A 19,891-nucleotide genomic window follows, 5' to 3' on the forward strand; every position below is an offset into this window, starting at 1 on the left:
AAAAAAAAAAAAAAAAAAAAAAAAAAAAGGGCAAAATATTTGAACATTCACGTCACAAAAGAGGATATCCAATGGCCAGTAAGCATATGAAAGGGCTGCTCAACCTCATTAGTCATCAGGAAAATTAAAGTTAAAACCACATCCAGTAGAATAGCTAGAGTTTAGAACACTGGTATAACCAAGTGTGGGAGGATGCAGAGCAACTGGAACTCTCATAGGTTAGTGATGGTACATGGTACAACCCACACTGGAGAACTGTTGGCAGCTGCACAAAGGCCCAGCAATTCCACTCCTAGGTAGGAGATGAACACACATGTCCACAAACACAAAAAATACTTGCCTAAAAATATTCACAGCAGCCTTACTCTGAACAGCCCCAAAGTGGAAAGGTGAACACAAAGGGCCATTAATAACAGAATGGATAAGCAAGTTGTGGCACAGTCATACAGTGGAGTACTACCAAGCTATAAAGAAGAACGGTAGCACCTAGCAACAAGGATGAATCTCAAGAACACTAAAATGAATGAAAGATGCCAGACACACAGACAGTGCATCCTATACGACTCCATTTCTATGAAGCGCAAGAAGAGGCCAAATTAACTTATGGTGCAAGAAATCAGTGGATGCCTCTGTGTGGTGAAATATGTGCGCAAGGGCAGGCCTGCACGTGTGTATTTTCTGTATCTATTTTGGGCTGGGTGGTTACAGTCTATACAGTTCAATGTACAGAACTGTCAAAACCTATTGAACTCAACACTTAATATGAATTGTATTATCCGTAAATTATAAGTCAATTAAAAAGAACAGTGGTTAAAACCCACAAACATTAAAAGAAAAGTGTTTTAACTCTCAAAAATACAGAAAAGGACAAAGTAATCCAAAGGATGAACAGAAGTCAGAGTGTGGCGGTAAAGAGAGTTTGGGGCACGAGTGACCTCGCCTCTGCTCTGCTGTGCCCGAGGGCCGTGACCATGAGGGCCACAGTGAGGACGGTGACAGCTGCTGCCACGACCCTGGCCAGGCACCACGCTCACTCATTTCATCCTTACGTGGTCCTCTGTGGACAGCATAATGATCCCCATGTGATGATGAGGAAATGGAAGCACAAAGGTCTACCCCCCAGGTTGCACAGAAAGCAGATGAAGCTGGGACCTGAATCAAAGCAATGCTGAGGCCGAAGTCCATACTCTTCCCTGTAACACCACTTTGCTCCCTGCCCTTGCAGCAGGGGTGGGATCCGTTTCGCCTTTTCAGTGCAAGGGACACACGGCATATTTTCCGGTCCTCACGACCAACCCATGAGAGAAGTGAGGCACTGGATCTCCACTGTAACATCTGCAAAGTTTTCGCTGTTTATCTAGTAACAATCAGCTCCCTATTGCTTCCCAATTCATCTCTGAGTCAAAGAAAGCACATAGCTAGCAGTAATATTTGCCTCCACACTATCTATAGATAATTTTCATTGCATTTTTAAAACTTCTAGATCACTCAGGCCACATATCTACATAACCGTTAAAAAATTATATATTCCACTTAGAACTTAAATAATATTTGCTTATGAAAAGTCTTTCACATCCCCAAATGCAGCTCACTTACGTCCCCACCAAAAGGTAAGCTTCCATGGCAAATTGCAACCCACAATGGAATATATCACTGAGAACTTCCAAATGCATTACTCATACAACTACAACAGATAAACTGACATCTGCTGTTACAGTTTACAAAATCAACTAGAGGACTTCCCTGGTGGTGCAGTGGTTAAGAATCCGCCTGCCAATGCAGGGGACATGGGTTCGATCCCTGGTCTGGGAAGATCCCACATGCCGCAGAGCAACTAAGCCCGTGTGCCACAACTACTGAAGGCCCGGTGTGCCTAGAGCCCATGATCCACAACAAAAGAAGCCACTGCAATGAGAAGCCCGTACACCACAACGAAGAGTAGCCCCCACTCGCTGCAACCAGAGAAAAGCCCATGCAGAGCAACGAAGACCCAACTCAGCCAAAAACAAATAAATAAATAAATAAATTTTTTAAAAAAAGAAAATCAACTAGAGAACAGACGGTAAAATGTATCTTTTTCTTTATTCCCTGACTCCATCAAAAGGGTCAGAATGGAACCCACTGGCAAAGGAGTTGGGGGTGAGGGAGAAATGGACACAGACTGCTAGAGGGTCCCCTTCCCTCTCCTGAGCTGGAGGGGGGCAGTGACCCAGACATCAGACTGGGGAGGGAGTGTCACACGTCTCCATGGGTTCAACACTCACAGGACCATGCTTTCTCCTCGTCTTTGTCACCTACCTTTGCTTGTTCGAGAGGCAGCAGTTCTGACATCTAGTGAGCTTTTCCTCCTGTTGTTATGTTTGCCTGACTGATGATCTGTGGAAACAATTAAATTATAAATTACCTCTGCAAAGGGATTTTAACAACACATTAGGAAACTTACCAATATAAAAGTTTTAAAAAACAAAATTTAAGCATTAGAATACCATTTAGGAAGCCACAAAAATCAATGGAGTGCACAGAGATGAAGACTGTGAACAATTACGTTTTAAGGGAGGCTGACTTTCTCCAAATGTCCCACCTGGTACAGTCCTAAAGTAGTGCTTTTCAGTTTCCAGATTATATAATCACAGAGTCTCACGATGCAAAAACTAGCAGAAATGAACTCAAGAGAATTTCACCTATTATATTTCTATGTAATTGAATAAAGTGGTGGGAAAATTTTGATCTCCATCCACCCTTGCCCCAAAGGAAAAAAAAAAAAATCTTTTTTTGTATTTTTTTCTACAATACAAGCTCTAAAACGTCCCCGGGAAGAATGTGCCTCTCTTTGGGAGGGTAGTACAGGAGCACTAGTCCGGGGTGTACTTCTCTGCCCCCTCTTCCCGTGGATGGCACCACTGCATTTCGAGGCCCAAACAGGGCTTGTCTTTGACTCCTCTCTCCCTCACTCCACGCCAATCAATGACAAGGCAAAGCTGACCTTCCTTCTCGTGCCCTCCTCTGTGCACCTGCCGCGTGTCACACGTGGCGGCAAGCCTCTCCAACCTGTCCCCATTTCACAGACGAGGAAACTGGGAGCCGCTGTGCAGACGAGTGAGCACACAGCTGGCGCTCGAGCTCAGCTCTCCGCACCTGCAGCTTCTTCTGTCTTCTCTGCCTTCTCCCGGCTTCCTCATCTGGATTCCTGCTCACAAACAGGATCCAAAGGCAGGCCCTTGGTACTCCTCCCCACCCTCTGGAACCTTCTCCACTTGCTATCTGCTACCTTCTCTTCCATGTGGGCACTGGCAGTGACCTTGTCAAGGTCACTGATGACCTCCCTGTTGCTATATCTGAAGGACACCATTCAGTTCTTACCTGACTTGTGGTACTAGACACAACTGATCATGCTTCCTGGAGACTCCTGGTTTGCACAAGTCCAACGCTGGCTTTCCTTGCATCTCTTATTGTTCCTTCCTAGTTTCCATCATGATTCATTCTCTCTTCCTCAGCACCCCTGGTGTTCCCAAAGGTTCAGTCCTCTCAGCCCTCCCTCTCAGACAACGCAATCTCCTCAGGAGACCTCATCCTTTTCTACAGCTTTTCCTAATTCCTGTGTTGCTGTCTTAATCCCAGGCCTTTCTCCTGAGCTCCAGACTTACATCTTAACTGGCCACTCGTCACCTCCATCTGGACACCCTCAGGAATTTCACACGAGCTCACTACCCACATGAACTCAGTATCTTCTCCTAAATCACTGCTTATCCCAGGCTGCTGAACGGCATCTACCCTTTCGCTTAAGTTGGAGACAAGTCATCCATGACTCCTCCTTGCTCCTTGCCCTCAAGTGGTCAGATAAATCTGTGGATTCGACCTCCTAAATACCTCTTCAATCTACCCCTGTTCTGTCCCTGTCCTGGCTCAGACACCTGTCATCCACCTCTGGATTATAATGACAGCCTCCCCTCACTGGTCCTACCGGCCCCAACTTTGCCCCCTTCGACCCATTCTCCATAGGCAGCCAAGTGATCCTTCTGAAACAAAAATCTGATCAGATCACTCTCCCAATTAAAACATTTTAATGGTTCATCACTGTTTTTAGGAACAGATTTAAATTCCCCAGTGTGGCACCCAGAGTCCTGTGATATCTGGACCTCCTCTCTCCAGCCATCACGGACTATTTATGATGTGCTAGTTCACCTCCAAAACCTCTCTGCCTTGGTGCAAACTGCTTACCCCCACCTAGGAACGCACCCCTCCCTTGACGCCTCCTTCACCTGGTTAACTCTCGATCCTCTTTCTTTGAAGATGCAGGTAAGATGCGGCTCAGGTATCATCACCTCTGGGAAATCCTGCCCTAATGCCTCACCCCCAACATTGCTGGTAACCGCCTGCTTTACTGACTTGACTGACTTCCTCACCAGCTGTGAATGACACGAGGGCACTCAACAAACATTTACTGGGCACCTAACACGTGTCAGGCTCTAAGCCAGGCACTAGGGGTGTGAAGATGAATATGGTAGGGTCCATGCCCTCAAAGGGGGTAGTCGGAGGGGAACAAACACGGGTGAACTAAGAGTGACAGTCGTGATGCTGGGGAGCAAAAGGAGCCCCGGGAGGAAGGGGCAGGTCTCCTCTGGGAGGGGGGCAGAGAGGAGATGAGCCATGTTTTGCAGCTGGAGGCCGGCAGAGGAGGAAGGCACTTCCTGGAGGAGGACGCTGCCTGCGCAGACGGGGCAGAGCTGGCTGGAGGGAAGCAAGGAGCAACGTGTCCCAAGGCCAGGGCTATGGCAGGTGTGGAGGGAGGCGAAGCAGGCTTGAACTTCTACTCAGCGATTATGTGACTCCCCTAAGGCAAGACCAGACCTTCCTGTGACCGCCGTGTTCAGCCCGCTTCTCTTCCTCTGAGTCCCTGCAGAGCTCTGCAGCTGGTTCTTAAGGTACCTCCACCTGCTGGGCTGCTGCTCCTGCAGGGAGGGCCGAGGGGCTCACGGCAGGGTGACCTTGACCTCTCAACCAGCCCACAGCCTGCAGGAGCCCGCGCACAGGCCCTCCTGCCTCGAGAGGGCTCCACGCCCACGACTGACCCGAGACCTGAGGCAGCCGCGCACCGCAGGAGGGAACGCGCACCGCAGGAGGGAACGCTCAATAGGCCTCGGCCGCCGAGCCAGCTCGGGCTCAGCACCGCCCGCGACTTCACGTGTCTGCGCTCAGCTTCCTGTTCCAGAAAATTGCGATCCTTCGCACTGCCCGTCTTTTTAGGAGAGGAAGGTTAGCAGGGTTTCCTTGGCCTGCTGGGCAAATCCAGGAGACCCTGGAGAAGCCGTGAGGAGCAGGAACCATCCCGCAGCCCCAGGAACGGGCAGCCTCCATCCCAACACCAACACCGTGGTCCCCCGGGGGGAGGAAGCTGAGAACCAGGTTTCTTGCATGACTTGCCCCAAAGTCACTCTGCTGGGAACAGACTTTCAGAGAACTTTCTCAGACACTCTCAACTGTCCAAGCCTTTGAGGAGGGCCTGCCCTGCACCGGGACACCCCCTCCCCCCGCCTCGGGGTCTCACCGACCCCACACTGCCAAGCCTCCAGCCGCTGCCCAACCGCGGGCTCCCTGCGGCCTCGCACACGGGGAGCTCCCTCCTCCTGCGCCCGAGAAAGCTCACTTTCTCCAGGTCCAGAGTAACACTCCTTTCAGGTCTGCCCAGCCCCCGCCCTGGCAGCGCACGAGGACACCTGTGAAATACGCTGAAGCCCTGCTCCGCACCACCCAACCCGGAACCTGGCACGTTGCTGGCAGGGCCCTTCCGGACCCCCTCCTCCTCCCCTGTGCTACCCATCCCCCTGCTAAGAAGCACAGAAAGCAGGCTTCGCCAAGCAGAGACAGTTTTGGATGAATTATGCCCTGGCCTGTTTTCTCTCCTCTACACGATGGCAATGCTGGTATTCTCGTCCCTGGTCCCTCCTTCCATGTAATCTGTTACATACAGGCTCTAAAAGCTTAGAGCTCAGGCGTCATTATACTATTCCCTTGCTCAAAAATCCTCCAACTCCCACTGCCTACCGATGAAAATCCTGATTTCCCACCTAGCATCTAAGGATCCTTCACGATCCCAACTCCCTTCCACACTGACCTTTTTTACACCAGTCAGAATTTTAACCCTGCTCTTGCTCTTTCTAGAACACACTCTGTACTTTCCCTGTTCAGTAACGGTATGTATTTCTGGAATGCTTTTCCTCTCACACCCATCTTCTTACTCAAATCCACCTCTCCCTGTCTGGAACGTCCCCCTCCCTCTTCCTCTGCCTTTCTCACCCACTAATGATCACTTCTCATCACTTGCTATGTGTCCCTTCGTGTCAATACGTCTCTCCTCTTTTCAGATTAAAGCCTGAGTACTCTTGGGGCGCCCACAAGAACTGTTTCAGCATGTGCTTCAGAGCTTCTGGAGTTGGCCATCTGGATTTGAGTGCCAACTCTCCCACCTCCTAGATGGATATCCCTGGGCGAATTAGGTAGCCTTTCAGTTTCCTTATCTGTTAAAAGGGAACTTCATCTATTAAGCGTCTACCCCTCTGGGTTACTGCAAGGCTTCAACTAAATACACCGTAAGTTAAGCACTCAGCACAGTGCCTTGTACACAACAAACACTCAGAAAAACTTGTGGGAAACATTCCTAGAATGAATGAGTGAACAGTGCCGGTACTGCTGAAAGCACACCATCAACAGCTGAAGGTATGGAAGACAAAGTCTTCTCCTTGGAGGCTCTTACAGACCAGCTGGGCAACCAGAGCACTGCCTGGGCATGGCAGGGTGCTGTAAAGCGTCCACACAGGCTGGATGGAGAGCCTCTGGCATGGAGCCGGAGAGGACCTGCACCATCACAGGTAAGGGCCAGAGTAGGAAAGTGGCTTGCTGGAGCCATGATATACGCTGGAAGGAAACAGGTGATTCCGGGCCAGGGAAAAACATCTGCAGTCACGTAGACATGGGGTGAGCGGATGGTGTCCAAAGCACATCAAGTCCTCACGAGACGGATACGACGTGAGGCAGGTCTGATGGGGTCCACCTACCTCCCCGTAGGCTGGTGGTGAAAGCATCCCTGCTAAAGCACTGTAGTCTGAAACCAACACAGTTGCCTCTTCGAGCACAGATCATGCCAACAGACCACACTCCATTCAACACATCTTCACATAAGTTCATGCAATGGAGGTGACCAGTTCTCTCCCCACAGCCTGAGACCCGCCCCAGGACACCTGTCAGATCGCCCACCTGTGCTCGGGTCCTCTGACTCATAAACCAGCCCGGGAGTCAGGGAGAGAAATGCTGCCATGGTGCTAGGAAAATACAGTCCCACCTACGCAACAGACAAGCTCGTCAGAGGCAGGGCCTGTTTTTATTTTTTTATTTTTTCAAAAGCTCAGTGAACCCTAAGAATGAATATGGGGCACCATACCTGTATGAGTGTCAGACTGAACACATTCAGCTATTTTCGTAGCCTAAAAATGAATTTTAGAAGCCGTTAGTTTTGAGTGCCTAGTTATACAGTAAGGGAAATCTTGCTGGGTCCCTGGGGTCCCAAGGGCTCTCCTTACATACCTTATTGTTGCCATTGCACGCTCTGACAATGGACACATAGTGTCTAATTTTTCTGCAAGTAGAAAACAATGTATTATTTCTCTCCTGGCTCTCTATTCTGGTGGATATCTAGCTCATTTTTCATTATGAAAGGAGCATCTCTCTTTCACAATACATACAATGCTTGGAGGACAGCAGTTCTATTTGTGCGTGGCCAAGGCCACCAATAAACAAACAAGAGTCTACAAGCATCCTCGGGTGTCTCTGTAGAAGAGAAGCTGACTCTTCAGTAAAAACAACAAAATCCTTCTGAGTCATCACAACACACAATAAAAAATACCTAGGTTTTAAAAATGTACTACATGTTAACCAGCCCAAAGCCTCTAATTCCTTAACATGTCTTCACAGTTTCACAGCCCTTTCTATTGATGCTCTTCTTCAAGTTTCAGCAAACTATCTGCTCACAGTCATTCATGGAAACAGCCACAGGCCACACTGGGGCCGAATGTGCGAGTCTAGAACAAAGCAACCGGGGCTTATCTCAGAAGATGCTGACTCTCCTCACTTATTTTCAATTTTTCAGCTTTTCCCCTTGATAATCCAATCCCTACAGTTATCCCCCCCCCGCCCCCCACAATTTGGAAAGGCCATAAAAAGGCAGAGAATCAGAACAGAGAGCCCACACAGAGCCGTCTCCCTGAGGCGATCGCCAGCCAGCAGCAGAGCCTGGTGACCAAGCACGTGAGCCACGCGATCAACGCAGAGGCCTGCGGCCCGGCTCCGCTGAGCGCCGGCGGCCGGACTCTCGGCCAGCCTCAGCTCTCTAAGCCTCAGGCTCCTCGTCTGTCAAACAGAGACGGTCACAGTGCCGACATCACGGGGCTGTGGCCAGGACGAAATGAAGTGACACCTACCAGGCACTGAGAGCCTGCCCAGGGAGGGAAGGGCTCATGGACAGCGGCAGTTGTTACAACCATCATCGCTACACCTCCTCCTGGTCTTTTTGTCCTTCTTTCATGTTCACGACTGAGAGCGTACACTAGGTATGATTTTACATCTTGACTTTTGCATTTATCAAAAACATTTTCCCCTATAATTTAATTTCCTATGATCATCATTTCTAATGGTTGCGTATTTTATCATTGGGTATTCTACAGTTCACGTTCAAAATTTTCCACTGTTCGTATTATTTAAGATAGATTCTGAGACAAACCATATGACATTTTCAGGCTCCTGATATACACTGCCTTCCAATCTGTGGTCACATCTGCTTCATATGCGTTTCCTTAAATGACAGTATTTAAAATACTTTTATCTAATTTGATAGCTCTGTGCAGAAATAACACATAGGCTATCAAATTAGATAAAAATCTTTTAAACACAGGGAGTCCACCAGTGAGTGTTCTTAGCACACAGCTCAGTAAAGTGGCATTCAGATTTAAATACTTTAGTCTCTTATGTGCTCACACAGCTTAAGACTGTCGGAGTATGGCGGCTCCGGGTCACCAGCTGGAGGGTCAGGCTGTGACCATGAGGAAGCCACCCTGGAAGGCCATCCTTTGATGGTACCTGACCCTGTTACAAGTCTTTCTTATAAATTTCTGCATGCAGTTCTCAACTTACTTAAGTATTCAAAGCACATTTTGCAATAAGCCGAACATGGTATGTTGATTGAAGTTCTCGTTTTTTTCCACTTACCCTCCCTGTCCGATGACAGGTAGTATCTTCACATTTTGTTGTACATTATCTCCGTTTTTCTCTTTGGCAGAGCAAATTCCTTGCCATTCCTATAAATGGAATGTAGGCATCATTATACATTGTGTTCAAAACATAAACCCAAGAGCATTTTCCACCTCAGGTTTCCACTCCTTTACCATGGCCACTAAAGCTATTAGGATAATAAAATCATCCCAACCCCAAAGGTAATTTTGGGTAATCCGACAATTCTTTCTCAACCTCCCAAGTCCATCTCCTCCCTAGACTGACAACAAAAGCCAGATCACCACAGTCTAAATGGCCATATGTTTTCAGTGGCTTTCTGCTGGCAAGAGAGGCCCTGGGCCCATGAATGAGGAACACTCTTCTCATCCAGGTTCCTCCTCTCACAACTCCTACCTGCCGCAGTGGAGGGGGGAAGTGTGGCCTCTGCCCCTGCATTTGGGAGGGGGAGAGTCTCAGACTGGGGCAGAGAAGGGGCCACCCTCTGTGTCGTGTACCCTCTGCAGGTAGGGTGGGGATAATGAGGTAACAGCCAGGACCGGGCTCAGGCAGAATAACCAAGTGAGACCTTAAAAGCCAGAGCTGCCATTTCAGAATGGAACTGCAATGGGAGAGCAGGTATGCCCAGGCTATGACCACAGTGAGCAAACAGGGGCTACAGATGGCTCCCCTACTCTGAGGGTGGTGGAGAGAAGTGTGGGACGGAGCTGGGTTTTGCGACCACCTAAAACGTTCTGAATTTCTCCAAGAGTCACCGAGGTCCTTAAGCTAGAAAAATCCCTAAAACCCACTGTAGGACCTTGAACTCCCAGGGTGTTTCATACCCTTCGAGACCTTCCAGAGTCCCACAGGAGCTAAAGCTGACCCAGGTGGGAAGGGGAACACCATGGCAGCCTGGCTCAAGTCTCCTGTCCATACTCTTACACAAAGTCAATTCTGAAATCTATGCTTGGGGCGTGGTGACCTGCATGCAAATGCTAATGGTAAAATCTCATCTTCAGACTCCTCTAGGAAAGTGGATCCAAGAGAAACCAGGATACTGACAGAAGCAAAGGATGGTTAGTGGGGCTTCCTGACGTCCTTCTGAAAACAATGGGCGCCAAGAAAGGACTAAATTAAAAAACAGCCCAAGAGCCCAGCTAGGAGCTTACTTGCCCTGGAGCAGAAGGGAGGTGTGGGCCTTCCTCACTACAGTTCTGAGGGGAGAGTGGCCTGTGCCCAAATCGGGCAAGGACTAGACAGGGATCCCTGGGCAGGAATCTGGAGCCCGTCCTCCACGCCCACAGCCCCACGCAGCCACCAGAGAAGGCTTCAGCAGACAGGTCTAAGAGTTATTTCTGAAGCTCACTCTCAAGAGAAATACGGGAAGCTGACTGAGGTGATATTTGCAAAACTCTGTGAACATACCAACCACCACTGAACTGTATACTTTAAATGGATGGAGTGTATGGCATGTGAATTATCTCTCACCAGAGCTGTTACATAAAAAGAGAGGGAAAATACGGGAGACCGATTCAGTCAATCAATCAGCACTTCAAAACACATACTCAGGATTTTCTCCTCCAATCCTTTCTGAACAGAGTGGGTGGCTGCCGGACCCCAAGTCAAGGTGTAAGAAGCCACGTCAGCCAGCGCTGGACGGTCCAGCTAATGGAGGACAACTTAGCCAATGACTTTGCTTAGATAACAGAGTTGCCTGTAAGTCTTCCAGTCAACAATGGAAACAAAAAATATTCACTTAACACAGATCATACTTCTTATCAAAAATACCTCAAAAATCGAAGTTTCAGTTCCTAAAAATAGTAAAGTCCTACCTAGAATGCTGTTATGAAGATTAAATCTGGTAACAGACATAAACTCTTAGCCAAGTCCTGACACACGGCAAATGACCAGTACGTGGCCTGTCTGGTTTCACACAGGTGTCTGTCTGTCTCTCTCAGGCTGAGCTCCTCTCAGAACTACACTGAGGCGTGCACCTCCCTTCTACTCCGGGGCAAGCTCAGCACTGAGCTGGACTTCGCTGACTACTGAGACAGTTCCTTCTTGGTGTGTGCCCACTGGCTTAAGAATTAAATCATCATCTTCCAGCTGTCCTATCCCAGGGGCTAGCACTGTGCTGGCAGGTGGTAAACAGTCAAAGAACACTTGGGGCTTTTGTTTACTGAATGGAAAAGTGAGGCCAAAGTCAGATCACAGAATCCTGGCACCCAGGATAAGGGACTTGAGCTCTACACAGAGGGAGTGACATGATCAAAGTGGTGATCTGGTGAGACTAATCTCCAGTAGCGTAGGGTGGACTGGCCAGAAGTGGAGGGTCCTGGGACAGGGAGGCCTAACCGCATTCAGCCACCGCAGTCTCAGGGTGTGGGAAGAGGGCCCTGAACACGGTCAGGCCCAGGCAGTGGACCCTCAAAGGCAGGGGTTTAACAGACATCAAGCCCTGGTGATGGATTTGATGGAGGGGGCTAAAGGGTAGGGAGAAACCAAAACCATTCCAGGAATCAAAGTCCAGGCAACTGTGTGGACGGTCAACGAGCAGTAGACAGATGAGGTGGAGGGGGATCGGGCTTTTTGTTAATGGGGGATGAGAGGAAATCACCGTTTTCCAAGGTGATACCAAAATGACAGCAGGATGTTGAAACAGATCTTGGAAAAGACGCTGGGGCTACAACTGGGAAGGTGGGAGATATCTACGCAGAGCAGGAAAGATGCTCAACAACAAAGGGAGCTTTCTGAGGAACCAGCAGGGGACAAAGAGCCCTGGTAAACCTGGGAGGAAAGAGATGGGGGAAAAGTGGGAGAAGAGGGGAGGCGGCGAGGGAGGAAGGCTCGCTCCTGGCTTCCCAGGAGCTGGGGAAGGTAAAAAGGTGTGAAGAGCTAAAGGGCTCTGCGACTACACATCATTATCAGAGGCAGCCAGCCGAGCAGCCAACATTCCTCCAGCAGCTGCAAGACAGTTTCTGAGGGGAAAAAAATGCAAAATTTCTAAAAGAGAAGAGGCAATATAAGGCTCAGGTATCTGAGAAGATAGGAGGCCAGGGGTTCTAGGGCCCCAACAGAGAAGATCTGGGGACAAAGAAACAGGAGGAGAGCCAAGAAGGATACATAAAGGGAGGAAGGAAGCAGGCGTGCGGGACTGAAAATCAAGGTGCCTCATAGTATCAGTTTTACCTGAAAGGGGAGCCAGTGGCTGAGAACAGCAGGCAGAGGAGGTTTATAGAGTGGTGTTCGCAGTGTTCTCTGTTTGAACATCATCAGAATTTCTCCTCTGCCCCCAAGAATATCCAACTGGTTGGACACCTAGAATCTGACATTCCAAAGCCCCTCCCGGTCATCTGACCACTTCCAAAGGCTCCATCCTGGTTCCCAGCACATGTCTGAACTCTCTCCACTGACCATGGTACCATTGTTTGCCAAGGGCTGGCTGATTCTCAACAAGCCCTTCTTCTCCCGAGGGAGACTTGATTAGAAAGGCCATATATCTTTCTACTCAAAAAATTGCCCAGCTAAGTGGTCTGTCCTGCTGCGGTGTTGCCCGTGAACCAGCAGGGTACCAACAAAGGACAAACAGCAGCTTTTGCACTCTCCCCAAGAACTTGCAATCATGCAAAACAAATGCCCTGGGTTCCTTTTCTTTTCTTTTTTTTTTTTTAAACATCTTTATTGGAGTATAAATGCTTTACAAGGGTGTGTTAGTTTCTGCTGTATAACAAAGTGAATCAGCTATACATATACATATATCCCCACCTGGTTTCTTTTTGAAATAAAGCAGTACAGAGGTTGACAACGCGATAACCTTTCCTATTCTCTGCTCATAGCAAATACAGACTTTAGAGAACAGGTGTCCGGCTGTCGAGGCCCTTTGCACCTGGTGCCCAACAGCATACCTCAGGAGGCAACACGCTGCTCACAGGGATCTGGGTGAATCCCAGGGCCTACAGCTAATCCACTGGGTGCCCCCACCCCCATCTCAACTTGCTCTCCTCACTGCAAGGGCAGCTGCCAGCTCAAGGAGCATGAGAGCCACCATCTGTTTCACACCCTGCTGAACCTCACAGCAGAACTGCTGGCTGACCCAGTGGCAGCACTGGACCAAACCGCCAGGACTGGGGAGGCCATGATAAAGCCCCTCAAAGGCTGTGGGGGTCTGGAATGGCTGCCGTTCTGGAGCTGCCTTCCGAGGACGCCCCTCTCAGCCCAGGCAGGGAACACTGGTGGGCCTGAACACCTAAGGGTCTGTCTCTTCATTCATCTCAGCCTTCATTTCTCTATCCAGAGGACCTGCCACTCTCTCTAGCAAGAAAATCATCATCCTGACAGAAAAGCTGAAGGCAAAATAGGATTCAAGCAGCGCCCATTTGTGTGATTCCCCTGAGAGTGCATTACCGGGCCCCGCCGCTGGCCTGTTCTTTCCCTGTTCTCACTGCAAAGCCATCTCGTGTGCTCAGAGCCGGGGGAAAGCAAAGGACACCAGCCCACTCACGGTGTCTTCGAGGGGCCCAAGCCAAGTGGGGGTATAAGCTTTGCATAGCCCTTCTGCCCCCTCTGGCAGACTGCCCTTGTGTGCTAAGGGATAGGCACGGGCCAAATGCCACAGAGAAAGGGCATCACTTCCACAGGGCCTCCAGATAGCCAGCAAGAAAGCAGGTCACCAATTTTTCAAACGTTCTGAATAATCAGATTCACAGTCCCAACTTCTAAAAGTTAAAAAGAGCCCAGCAGAAAAGCCTAAGAATGACTATGGAAAGCAGTAGCCTTTTCCTTCTCATCGTATTTTAAAACCTAATATAACAGTGAGGTGCTGTCAGAAGCCACAGTTCAGAGAGAGAAATAACCTTTCAGACTGAACCCGCCTTGCTTTGTCTACCCCTTCAGCACCAGGGTGCTGTAACTTCTCACATCACAATGCAATGACTACTTTTATCTGTCTGTTTTGCACCCTGGAATGAGTTCCCTAAGGGATTTTTGTTTTGCCCTTCTTTCTATACCAGAACCTAGCACACCTGGCATTCAAAAAATGCTAAATGAATGAACGAGGCTCAGAGAACTGATGGGCTCCAATGTGTTCTGAGAATGTGTTAACTCACTGGCAATCCTTTACCCAGACCATCTGCCAACAGCTACCACTTAGAAGATCAATTATTATAAAGATCAGCTTAACTCACATATTACAAAAATGAAAACAATGATGTTAAGTGTCAAAGTTACTCTTATTGGCTGGTCAGGTTTTATATACTTTCTTGGCCTCAATTTCCTCATCTGCAAAATAGGCATAACAGAGCTAACACTACCTACACTTCCCCAGGCTTCTGGGAAGAGTGAGACTGAGATCACCTGGCTCTAGCAGTGCTCAGTGAGCGCTAGGTCTCCCTCCTTCCCTCTTTGTTATGTGAGAGTAACAAGGGTAGTGACCTCTTACTTACCTTGCCTATCCTGATGCATGAATTTATAGTATCGAGCAAATCAGCCTTTTTTTCATTTACAGGCACTTCTGCTAAATCCTTCCCTATTAATTCACCTGACTCATAGCCCATTGTTGTTTCAAATGCTGGATTTGCATACTGGGGGGAGACAAAGGAAAAAACATCATGTGAATTAAAGGAAATTTTGAAAAGAGGACAATCAAAGATGTTCAACCTAAACCATCATATTTTTCCCTCAGAAAGCCCAGGAGCCTGGCGCTCACTACGACGGTTCTAAAGCCACAAGAGCACAACCCCAGAAAATCCTTGGAGTCTGGAGAAGCCTCTGCTCCGATGACACCGGGCTGGGCTTGCTGCCTTGTTCTCCTGAGGCTGCAGGGAGGGCAGCAGGCCCACTCCACTTAAACACCAGCAGAGGAAAGAAGCTGCATGGAGACAGACCCAGGGCTGCTACAAAAGGGCTGTTGAGATTATGATACAGTGGAAGAAAGCACCAGACTGGGAGTCTGAAAACCCAGGGTCTACTCCCACAAGTCACTTAACCCCTCCAAGTCTCAGTCTGCACATCTGTTTAATGGGAATGAAACACTTATTTCGCCTCTCTCATATGATGCAAATGAATAATGAGTTTGGAAAGCAGGCTGTGAACTAGAAAGTGTTTACAAATGCAAGGCTTTAAGGTTAAATTTCAAATAGGGCTGTAAGACTAGAAGAAAATGTATGGGAAAGCTGTGCATGTGCTGATAGGAATAACAAATAATGACGATGATAAAACAATAATCATACTGTTTAAGGTTTGTTTTCCTTGCTAGGCACTGTAGTAAAAGCACTTCACACACAGTAACTCATTTAATCCTCAGAACATCCTTACAAAAGGTAAGTCGCTGTTAGCGTTAACATTATTCCCATTTGTACAAATGAGACAGCAAATTCAGACAGATTAAGTCACCTGCCCGAAGATGCCCAGCTAGGAAGGGGCCGAGGCTGATTGGAAGCCAGGCCTGACTGATACCAAGCCTGTGCCCTCAACCACCGGCCCATGTCGCCTGTCAGGGCACCATCCTGAATGCTAACATCATCAACTCTTTACCAAGAAAGTCACTAGTTCGATGAAAGTGAGGCACTGGAGTGCTCAGAACTAAAATCAAAGTGGGGCTCATTCTCAGACAAAAGGCACTCCTCTGGCACAACTCCCTCTTTCGCTGTTATATGAAAATACATGTTACCTGTCTGCTGTTATCTGAAAGCCATGTTATCTTCAGTCACTTAAATGAAGCCACTTTTCTAATAATGGATAATTTGTGAAGTAATTGCTAGTTTATTTTTGAAAATTTGAGTAGCTTCTAGTAAATTTCTATAGGTGTAAACTATCTTCAAAAACAGTAAGAAAGGTCAGAGCGTGCAGCCCTTATGGGCAGAGCCTCTCCTTGCTGCAACAGTCTCTCTCTACCCGACTCCGCTCCAGAAACAATCCTCTGGATAAAAGTCCCTCCTTGCTAAGTAAATAAATATGCAAAAAAGTGAGAAATAATAAATGCTAATTGCATTTACAGAATATTTTCTAGCACATTAAGCAATTATTGGAACCTTTTCTTACCTATAGGGAACTTATTTTAAATTATATATTTTATAGATTTTGTTCTCATAATCCTCTAAGGAAAAACTGGTCCCTTGAACTTCAAAGAGAGGGAAAAAAAAAAAAACATACTGAAGGGGTTCAATCTTAAAAATGCAAACAAACCAGAAATTCAGCAGGACAAGCTTCCAAAACAACAAACCTGTACAATGTGGTCTTCACTTGTAATTTCAATTGCTTCTTGACTTTTCTCTAATGCAGTGAACATTGAGTTACAAGCCCTTTATGGGTGGAAAAGAAAAAGGACTGCTTAATGTAAATATTATAAAATGTAATACAATCTTGGAATATTACATTAATTTACTTAAATGTGTTCTTTGATTATAAAGGTAACTAACGCTAACTCAAGAAAAAGTAGGGGGAAATACTGAAAAGCATAAGGAAGAAATAAGCGCTTCCTGCCACCTCAGTACTTGGGATCATGACTATGCACAATTTGGTGCCTTTCCTTCATTCTAAGGACAAGTGGACCCGGTGGAACACACCCCAGGGTCAGGTCACAGCCCTTCGCTGGCTGTGGGACATGACTGAACCTCCCTGGGTCTCTGCCTTCTCACCATCTGAAGGGTCCTCGTGAGGACTCAATGAGAAAATGGAGTCAAGAAGCCCACACGAAGCCGGGTGGAAAGGAGGCGGCCCATCACCTGTAGCTATTGTCACTTCCAACAAGTCCTTTTCACAAAACTGGGATCATCGGGATCATGAGCTTTGTTTTCTGCTTCCACTTAGCCTTACATTGCCAGCATTCTCCCTTGTCCTCAGTGTTTGAAAACATTTTTAAATTGCACAGGTAACTAAAGGTTTATTTTTAAAAAATTAGAAAATAATAATAAATGAGATACTACATCATACCCACTAGGCTATCTACAATCAAAAATAGAGATAAAAACAAGTGTTGGTGAGGAACCCTCATACACTGCTGGTGGGAGTGTAAAATGGTGCAGCTAGCTGCTTTGGAAAACAGTCTGGCAGTTCCTCAGGCTGTTAAACATAGAGTTACCATATGGCCTAGCAATTTTACTCCTAGGTAGATACCCTACAGAAATGAAAACATACATCCACACAAAAACTTATAGCCCACAGGTGGAAACAACCCTAAAGTCCATCAACTGATGAATGGATGAATAAAATGTGGTATATCCATACAATGGAATACTATGCAGATATAAAAAGAAATAAAGCCCTGATGCATGCCAAAATATGGATGAACCTTGAAAAACATTATGTTGAGTTAAAAGGACCACATATTGTATGATTCTATTTATATGAAATGTCCAGAAGAGGCAAATCTATGTATAGAGAGAAGTTAGATTAGTGGTTATCTAGGGCTGGGGGTAATGAAAATGTTCTAAAATTGTGGCAATGGTTGCACAATACATTAAAAGCCATTGAACTGTGTACTTTAAATAGGTGAATTGTATAGAATGTCAATTTTATCTCGATAAATCTGTTTGAAAATAAGTGAGATTAAATCATCTGAAATCCCAACACCTACGCATATCAACTGGTATTCTAGGCAATTTCTTGTGTAAATATACATGTAATACATATACTTATAAAAATAGGATCATACTCTACAGTTTCATCATCTGCTTGTACCACTGAACCATATACATTAATATCTTTCCATATCAATAATTAGTTCCTCATCATCACTCTTAATAACTATATAATAATTCTATTGTAAAATTATACCATAATTTAGTCAAACAAATTCCCCATGACTGGGGAATGCTTTCAGTTTTTTTCTTGTATATGCCTCAGAAGATGAAAAAGAGAAAGCAACTGTCTACTTGTTCATAAAGTGCAGAGATTACATTTATAAAACCAATAATTACAATGCTTTTACTTTATTCCTGGTATTACTAAACTGTCTAGCTAAATAAGACAAAGCAGCTTTAGCCAATAAAAATTAGCTTTTCTTTCTTGGCATATAAAAATCAAGTGAATTACCTCAATAAACCTGTTATTTAAAAAAACAAGAACCAAAAAACAACGAGAAGTAAGTTCCCACCTCTGATATAACAAGCTTGGAGGAGATATATCTGTGAGAAGCCCTACTGGGTTTTATCACTCTTTTTTAATTTTTGCAGATCTGGTAAATATAAAATGGTATATCATTTTCATTTCTTTGGTTACTAGTGAAGCTGAACATTTTTTTCATGTTTATTGGCCATTAATGTCTCCTACAAACTGCTTGTTCACAACATGTCCTTTTAAATTTTTTCTACTGGGTGTTTCCATTTTTAACCTGATTCATCAAAGCTCTTTACGTATTCAGGATATTAACCTATCTGTCCTGTATGTTAAGAATGTATTTTTCCCAGTTTGTTATTTGTCTAAATTTTTAACATTATTTAAGGTATACTTACTGAGACGAGCTTAACATTTTTATGTTGTCTAATCTGATTCTCTTCCTTTATAAAATCTGGCTTTCACACCATGCTGAGTTTAAAAAGACTTCATTATCCAAATACATATGCTCACTCACATTTTTAGTACTTATGTGGCCACACTTTTTAACATTACGCACACTGGAATTTATTTTGGGACTGGGTGTGAGATCGGGATATAACTTAATTTTCTTTCCAGTTAATAAGTTGTCACAATTCTATTCACTGAAAAATCCACCCTTTCCTGTGTGGATTTAAATTGCCATGTTGAACACATATACTTATGTTCCTAATTCTTAAACTCTTAAATACATGCACGTCTATTTCTAGACTTTACATTCTAGTCTACTGATCTAGCAGTAACACAAAGATGCTTGTTATAGCTTTTTAGTGCATTTTAATATCTCTCAGAACAAGTCTTTCTCTATTGCTCCCAATTCTCTAGCCCCACATTTACCCCTTCCCTTCATTATCAATATTTTCATATCTCCCTTCATAGTGGACATCTCCCTCTGGCTGTCAGCTGGCACACAGAGAACAAAGTAGAGCATGAGGAGAGACCATGAGTGCAGTTTTGAAAATGGGGGTTACAACCTAAAGGACTACCTTTGCCACGTGCTGTGTGCGAGATCTTGGATGTAAGTCAGTTAACCTCCCTGGGTCTCGGTTTTTGCATCGTGATTCGTGATTTGATGAAATAAGCTGTAACCACCTCCTGCTCCACAGTTCCGCTCTCCTCTCAGAGAGGGCAGCAGCCCAGCTCACTGTGGGAGTGCTGCAGCCAGGCTGCGGAAGACCCAGGAATGAGGAGGAGGCAGGCCCAAGGCCAACCATCCATCTCAAGTTTCCCTAAAAACTCTGGCAATAAAAAGGAGCTCTTTTGTAGACCTCACTAGCCCTGAAACATCTCTGCTCAGCAGCACTTCTTTGCTACCTCGCACTTCATTTCATTTTGTCTATGAAGTATTTTCTTCTCTGCATGTGATACCCTGGGCTGGTCCCTACCAACGTTAATACCCCAAATTCTAATCCCCTTATCTCTGCCTTGGGCACATACAAACAGAATGATTTCATTCTCTCTTTGATCCTGGTAAAGGAAATGTTAAAGAATAGTAGGCCACCCAAGGAAGAGACCTAGGATGATACAGAGATATTGACATTTT

At 46.2% G+C, this 19,891-nt stretch overlaps 1 protein-coding gene across 2 annotated transcripts in view; it reads right to left on the reverse strand.

Annotated features, from left to right (window-relative positions):
- PDE8A (phosphodiesterase 8A) overlaps positions 1 to 19,891 on the reverse strand; it is a 131,410-nt gene that overhangs the window by 35,879 nt on the left and 75,640 nt on the right. For both annotated transcript variants that reach the window (XM_024766474.1, XM_024766473.1), the window contains exons 7-12: positions 16,478 to 16,556; positions 14,700 to 14,837; positions 9,256 to 9,344; positions 7,579 to 7,630; positions 7,436 to 7,478; positions 2,299 to 2,376 (exon numbers count right to left, since the gene is read on the reverse strand). In XM_024766474.1, coding sequence (XP_024622242.1) covers positions 2,299 to 2,376; positions 7,436 to 7,478; positions 7,579 to 7,630; positions 9,256 to 9,344; positions 14,700 to 14,837; positions 16,478 to 16,556 — 479 coding nt within the window. The remainder of the gene's footprint in view (positions 1 to 2,298; positions 2,377 to 7,435; positions 7,479 to 7,578; positions 7,631 to 9,255; positions 9,345 to 14,699; positions 14,838 to 16,477; positions 16,557 to 19,891) is intronic.

This window comes from Neophocaena asiaeorientalis, unplaced genomic scaffold, assembly GCF_003031525.2.
Source record: "Neophocaena asiaeorientalis asiaeorientalis breed wild unplaced genomic scaffold, Neophocaena_asiaeorientalis_V1.1 scaffold346, whole genome shotgun sequence".
NCBI lineage: Eukaryota > Metazoa > Chordata > Mammalia > Artiodactyla > Phocoenidae > Neophocaena > Neophocaena asiaeorientalis.